General features: G+C 40.3%; 2 protein-coding genes across 3 annotated transcripts in view; both read right to left on the bottom strand.

The window, feature by feature from the left end:
- The window catches only part of LOC143298137 (acetyl-CoA acetyltransferase, cytosolic-like), a 20500-nt gene extending 17467 nt beyond the window's left edge, over nucleotides 1–3033 (bottom strand). Inside the window, exon 1 of the mRNA XM_076610863.1 lies at nucleotides 2915–3033. Coding sequence (XP_076466978.1) covers nucleotides 2915–2957 — 43 coding nt within the window. The 5' untranslated portion in view covers nucleotides 2958–3033. The remainder of the gene's footprint in view (nucleotides 1–2914) is intronic.
- Nucleotides 3034–4197: 1164 nt separating this feature from the next.
- Nucleotides 4198–7500, bottom strand: part of LOC143297781 (protein FAM228B-like) — a 25172-nt gene continuing 21869 nt past the window's right edge. For both annotated transcript variants that reach the window (XM_076610261.1, XM_076610262.1), the window contains one exon: nucleotides 4198–6776. In XM_076610261.1, coding sequence (XP_076466376.1) covers nucleotides 6551–6776 — 226 coding nt within the window. In that variant the 3' untranslated portion in view covers nucleotides 4198–6550. The remainder of the gene's footprint in view (nucleotides 6777–7500) is intronic.

The raw sequence follows: 7500 nt of genomic DNA, 5'->3' as shown, positions 1-7500 counted from the left end.
GATGATTTGGTGAGATGAGAGTGACAGATGGGGATGCTTTGGTGAGATGAGAGTGACAGATGGGGATGATTTGGTGAGATGAGAGTGACAGATGGGGATGCTCTGGTGAGATGAGAGTGACAGATGGGGATGATTTGGTGAGATGAGAGTGACAGATGGGGATGATTTGGTGAGATGAGAGTGACAGATGGGGATGATCTGGTGAGATGAGAGTGACAGATGGGGATGATTTGGTGAGATGAGAGTGGCAGATGGGGATGCTTTGGTGAGATGAGAGTGACAGATGGGGATGCTTTGGTGAGATGAGAGTGACAGATGGGGATGATCTGGTGAGATGAGAGTGACAGATGGGGATGCTTTGGTGAGATGAGAGTGACAGATGGGGATGATTTGGTGAGATGAGAGTGACAGATGGGGATGATCTGGTGAGATGAGAGTGACAGATGGGGATGATTTGGTGAGATGAGAGTGACAGATGGGGATGATTTGGTGAGATGAGAGACAGTGAGATAGACACTGAGACAGCAAACGATTGTGATCATGTTAAACACAGACCAGTACTTCTAGTTTCTACTGCAATGTGAAGCAGTCATAAACCATACAGGATCAACTTCAACTGGGAAGATGAACTCTGAATTTCTTCAAAAATGGTGGAGGGGCAGTAGTGCTATTTAGAATATCCTGAAAGGGAAAATGTCGTCTCATATCAATAATAAACATAACATGTCTCTTAAAGTTTTTAAGAACTGCTTTTTTCAAACTAGAACAATGGGAGCATGTACGTAGTTAACTGTTACTTGTTTTCCACACACAAAAATACAGCTCACAGTGTAAGTATGGTTTGTGTCAAGAACAAGGTAATAATACAATTTATAAACTTAGCAAGCTTACAGTTTCGTCTGGAAGGGACCTGAAAAAATCATTGAAGGAAGTTTAAGAATATGTTTGGCTTGTAACATCTGATGTGCCATTATGATTGTACTTCCTAGTTGTCTTCAGTTCACTGTGGTAATGCTACACTGCAATGCACTGTACTGTACTGTATTGTGCTATGCTGCGCTGCGCTGTGCTGTGCTGTGCTGTGCTGCGCTGTGCCTGTGCTGTGCTGTGCTGCATCAATTTTTGTCACAATAAAATTTTCTGTGAAATCAGGTTCTTCTTCCCAGGCAGAGCAAGGTGACGGTCAGATATTCTCAGGAAAAAGAAGAAAAATGTGTGATTTATTTATACATGACAGCCATCGGTAAATAAAACAGTGCAACAGGAAAAATGATGATGTGGTGTAGTTTATCAGTCTTTATTGCAGCCACTATCTGTACTAACCATGCCTTGCACTTTTGAAAGGGCAGACACATATATAATTATATGTGTTACACTGTGTGTGTGTGTGTGCATGTGTTGGAGGGGGGGGGCTCTGTGTGTGTGTGCATGGGTGTATGTGTTGGGGAAGGGGGCAGGAGGCATTATGCGTGTGTGGGAGGGGTGTGTGTGTGGGGGGGGTGGGGAGGGTGCTCTGTGTGTGTGTGTGTGTGTGTGCGTGCACGCCACGCACTTGCATGAGTGTTTGAAAATCTGTTGTCTTCCTGCTGCTGTCTGTCTGTCTCTGTTAGAAAGATATATGATCACTTTAAGTCGCCTAGTTAGCAAATTCATTTTTCATGCTGTTAAAATGATATAACGAATCAATTCAAGTAACAAAATCAATTTTTGCTGAGAAAAGCAAACAAGTAGGACTGGTTTGCACCAGCTTGACATGGTACAGTATATGACACCAAATAATGTATTATATCGATACCACCCCAATAAATATGTTCATAGTATTTTTTTTATTGAACCTCAAATGCCAATGTTAGCAGTAGTTTAGAATGTATGACATATAGTTAACTAACGCTATACTCAAACACCTTGAATGCCAATGATAGCAGTAGTTTAGAATGTATGACATGTAGTTAAGCAACACCATACTAAAACAATCTGGAATTGACTTCATACTTTACCAATATGGACAATTATTAAAAACAGTTGGATTATCCACTCTCTCTTCCCCTGCCCCCCGCCCCCTTCCCTTATGTGTATGTATGCACATGGCTGAAACACATGCAGAGTTAAAATATGAACCTGAGTCAGTTTCAGTCTGCACCTGTCAGTTTCTTTTTGTGTAGGCATGGCATACACACGTGTCAAAGGACTGTCAGAGAAGACAGGGGGTGGGGGAAGAAGGTGGGTGTGTATTAATTCATGACTTATGAATATCTGTATGAACATAAATGTGCAGGTATGTGTAAGCTAGTGCCTATACAAGTGGATATTTTGCATCCATACCCATAATGTGTGTGTGTGTGTGTGTGTGTGTGTGTGTGTGTGTGCATGCGCATTTGAGCACAGAGAGAGAGAGAGAGAGAGAGAGAGAAACACACACACCCCTAGCTGGTGTGTCATTTTACGCCCCTCTGCAAGTGTTTAACCCTGAACCTCATACAGTTAGGAGAGCGTACACAGATCTTACAGCCACAAAGTGTCCAACACGCAACTATACACAATCACCCGATCTTTAATCTTTACACATGATTCAGGAGAAAGATAACTGAACAAGATTTCGTTGACAGTGGAGGGAAGTACATGCACGCGCGTGTTGTTCCGACATGCTTGGGAAAACATCAACCACAACAACTGGGAAGGATTGTCCGAAGAGAACAACGATTGTCTGATCATCTGCATACGTAACCAATCTTTATGACAACACACCCACACACACACACACACACACACAACGACACACACAAAACGACACATACGCACACACTTTTCAGGAAACCACAGGGAAAGTTGCGTGGGTAAAAGCGTCTGCTACGTCTCACTTTCCCATCGATTATTGAACATAAAATTGGTGTAAGTAGTTAAAAAAAATTCTTACCCACGGGCGTTCGTGCAGCGGCGACTATAAGCGCGTCTTCCATGTTTACCTGTGACAACGAAATCAGGCCTATGGTGATCAGTCGATGTGTCTTATCTGTTGTCGCTGTTGCTCGTATGAGTGCGCTGAATACTCTGTGCTGCTTGATTGGTCAGGAGTATGAAATGATTAATTCACGACGCTCGCGTGAATGAAAGCAACATTGTGATTGGTCAAAAGGTTGAAACCCACGTCTGTTGTGATTGGATCCAGTTTCAGTTTTGTGGTGTGGTGCGTGCAACGTGCACGCAGCATGCTTTTGCAGATTTTTCGCTGTACTGAAAAATGTGTGTGTGTGTGCCTGTCTGTACGTCTGTCTGTCTGTCTGTGTCTGCATCTGCGTTTTTATATAGACTGGTTGTTCTTTTTCTGTTACAAAAGTAATAAAATGGCAATCTGGATTTTTTTTTTTTTGACGCTAATCAAATCAAATAACTGTAGAAAAGCTGTCATGTGATTTGACACCTTTATGGCAATCATAAAAATCTGTGTAAGTGAAAAAGTTCCTGGCATCATAAAGAAAACAAACACACACAAAAAAAACTGTGAGTGTTCACATATGTGTGTGTGAGTGTACACGTTTGTATGTGCAATCAATCTTTCCAGTGGGGGGGGGGGGGGGGGAGCATGCACACATATGTGTGTGTAATTGTGTCTTTGCATGCAATGTTTCCATGCAACAAAATTATCATATCTGTCATTTCAGTTTCATTTCTTTACCATGATGCAGACTTTTTCTTGCAATATCATATGTCATATAGACTTTTAACCAAGATCTCATCAAAAACGTTCTATTCTTTCAAACTAATAAATTTCAGCTTCTCTGCTTATTGAAGAAACTGAGAAAACATAAGTTTAGTTTATCATCCAGCCAAGGATTGATGTGTAAATCTGTGGAGTTCCTTTTTTGCTCATGCTCAAGCATGAACACACACACACACACACACACACACACACACAGGCATGCATGGATGCATACATTCTTGCAAGCATACACACACACACACATACAGAGATACTGATGGATGCATACATTCTCACATATACACACTATCACACATGCAGTCACACACACACACACACACACACACACACACACACATACGCATGTGCATGCATGAGTATGCTTACACGTACATGCACAGGCAAATGCATGCATACATGCACACCCACACCCACACCTACATATACATCCATCCATACATACATACACAAAAGCACACACACTCACAAATACACATATAAACATGTATAACCTTTTTATTCTAAAAATAAACAGTGAGGAAAATACATCTTCATTTCCTATTCAGTGAAATTACCTTATTAACTCCATGAAGAGCTTCTTCATGTTGTCCATTGTTTTATTAAGGCTTTATTGTTGTGTACAACAAATTAACCCAATCAAACACAAACACCAACAAAATATAACAATAACATACCCAATCTAAATAAAAATGAAACCATTTTCCTTGTAAAGTATGAAGTTTATGTACATAATATTTGAAAACTGTGAATCACTCATTTCTAAAGTTCAAAGAAAAGACAGATTTTCTGATGCAAAATGACCTCCCACAGAAGTTAAAACCTCAGACTGCTGTGCTGCCACCTAAGTACTTAAGTCCCTTGGGAACATGTCAGCAAAGTATGCACGCAGTAAATCTATATTTGATTACACTCAAACCTTTTATCTGACAATCCCAGGAAAACAAACTAGAAAATAAACTGTATGTATCAACAAAAAGATAGGCAAAGTTGGAAAAAGTGCATAAAATATGGTAACATTGTACACAAGAATGCAGAAACATGTAAAGGATACAAAATCACCGAATCAAAAAAAGACCCTCCATGCAGTTTCAGTGATTTGAGGTAATAATGTTAACAGCAGAACGACCAAAGGAGAAAGGTTTCATTCAAGTAATCAACTGTCTTAAAACATACACGTGAAGCAGCAAGCCTGATGAGCCATTCCCAGGATGGGAAAGTTATCACTCTCTCCACAGTGTACACAAAAAATAAACATCTACAATCTCCCATGCTGAGGTTCCAGAAAATGGGCAGAGCTTTTTTTTTTTTTTTGATTATTTTGATTGAACCAGTGATGAAGAAGTGTGGCAACATTAGGTCTAATGAGAAAAACAATGACGCAAAACAAACTGCAAAAGGAAATAGCAAATACAAAAAAAACTAAAGTAACGTATATGACCAAAAGTAAGTCAAGTTGTGTTTTCATAAAACAAAACTCTAATATTATATTCATATAATATCCCGTATAAAGGAAAATAACACTGTAATCACAGTAAAAAGGAACTAATGATTGAGGCACTGCTGGTTTGGTACGTATGATTCACTCAAAACAAACAATTGTGCGTGCAACAACCGAGACCAAATGATGAAAATATACCAGTGAAACACTGAACATTCACTGTTGTATGTATCTGCCAAATATACAGCCCCTATTCACTTTTCAGATAACTTTGTACAAAAGGCAACAGACAAATTAGCAGCATGAAACAGATAAAATGAAAGCAACAACACTGGTTGATCAAAAAGCTATCTGTTGGGGGAAAGGTTTATCAAGAAAACAAAGACTGCAAGAAATTATCACATTGTCAACAATGTCACTCGATTAAACATGCATCAGCAGCAGCATCTTCATCGTCATTGTATAATACCATGTCTTACTGCACTGACTGCAAGGCGCTTTGGATTAGAAGGTGCAGACTCCAAATGCTTTTTTTTTTCTTCTTCTTTTTTTTTGGGGTGTGATTTTGAAAATAAACAAGGTGCAGCACACCATAAGACGCACATCAAAATGATCAACAAAAAGCTGAGCATTGATAGTCACCGCCACAGGTTCATGTTTGCACCTTCAGCCAAACTCAGCATCGAGGCTGATATCGTCATCGGAACTCTCTTCACATGTGGCGCCATCTGCTCTCTTGTCTGCTCTGTCCCTCTCTGCCTTCTTCGTTTTGCCCTGTCATCACCCACCTGAGTGTGTTGATTGTGCGAATGTGAGTCATTTGTAGGCTGTTTTATTCAGATTTGTGGGAAGTTTTCATTCATTTTCACCCCCATGAATGTCATAAATCTGAGTTCAGAGGTCAACCTTGGTACCATTCTGATTTTAGACAGTGTTTTGACAGATTTTAGCCACACATCAGGTGCACCATGTTATAAGATGCTTGGATCAAATTAATCTTGAGAAAAAGGTATTGCATTATACACCTTATAATATGATCACAATAATCTGTTCCATTGTGACAGCCAAAAGACAAAGAAAGTAATGATACTGTTTGATAATATCGAGGTGAAAAATATGATTGCTGATTCTTATTGCTATTCTAACATATGTTTTCTACAGATTTGATAACAATTGTTATAGAAAAACAACAAGTATGGGAAAAACAACAATTATCTTTACAGGAACACAACAGTCACAGAAATCAAATGATGCAACGACCAAATGATATTAGCAGAGGCATGCAATGAAAATACATTGACATTTTGTACATAGCAAACCACATTGTCCAGAATATCACAGCCACCATGTAAAACAGAACAGGCATTTGGAAGTACCACTATGATAAACCACTTTCATGTGTTCACAGCACAAAGTGCGTTCTGCTCCTTGCAGGTGGTTTCAGAAGAAAACGGTGCTTTCTCAAACTGCCGAGCTGGAATCCCGTACGGCGGCTTCTCCTCAAACATGCGTTTCTTCTGCAGCTGCATCTCCTGGTCCAGGACCCGGGAATCGAACTGCAGCTTGGACCAGCCGGGGAAGTCAATCTGGGTGGCCGTGCAGTTGCCTTTCATTCTCAGTCTGTGCAGAAAGCAAAGTCACAGTTTCATCACACGCAATTAAAACAACTGTCAGCAAAAATTTGGAATGTAGATGGAGAACTCCAAGAGCAAGTCCGACTGTGTGAATGAATTCTCAAGCCTATTCTCCATAGTTCAGTTCAGTTACTCACGGAGATGTCACTGCGTTCGGACAAATCCATATACGCTACACCATATCTGCTGAGCAGATGCCTGGCCAACAGCGCAACCCAACACGCTTAGTCAGGCCTTATTCTTCATACTAAATCAAAAGTAAACAAAGAGAATGTTCACACAAAGAGAATACCATGTGATCCAATTCTCCATTAAAGGACATAAGATTAAGATTCCCTCCAAAAGAACAAATAACTACATTTTCCATCAAGGAGTATGTGGCGACATTCTCTATGGAAGAGCATAGGTCCCACCTTCTCCATCACACAACATGACACTCATTCTGTGTCAAAGTACAGAGAACAGAAAAGCATCAGATTTTCTTCGAAGAGACATAGGGCCGGATCGTCCCTCTTATTTTACTTCATTCCATATTATTTCCCCTCAAGGCCTGACTAAGTGAGCTGTGAGTTACACTGCTAGTCAAGCATCTGCTTAGCAGATGTGGCGTAGCGTATGGATTTGTCTGAGCGCAGTGACGCCTCCTTGTGTAACTGAACTGACAATGGACCATTGTCAAAGGACACAAGACCTACACAAATTTATCTATC

The sequence above is a fragment of the Babylonia areolata genome, chromosome 23 (assembly GCF_041734735.1).
Source record: "Babylonia areolata isolate BAREFJ2019XMU chromosome 23, ASM4173473v1, whole genome shotgun sequence".
Lineage (NCBI taxonomy): Eukaryota > Metazoa > Mollusca > Gastropoda > Neogastropoda > Buccinidae > Babylonia > Babylonia areolata.
This window is presented reverse-complemented; position numbering and strand designations above follow the sequence as displayed.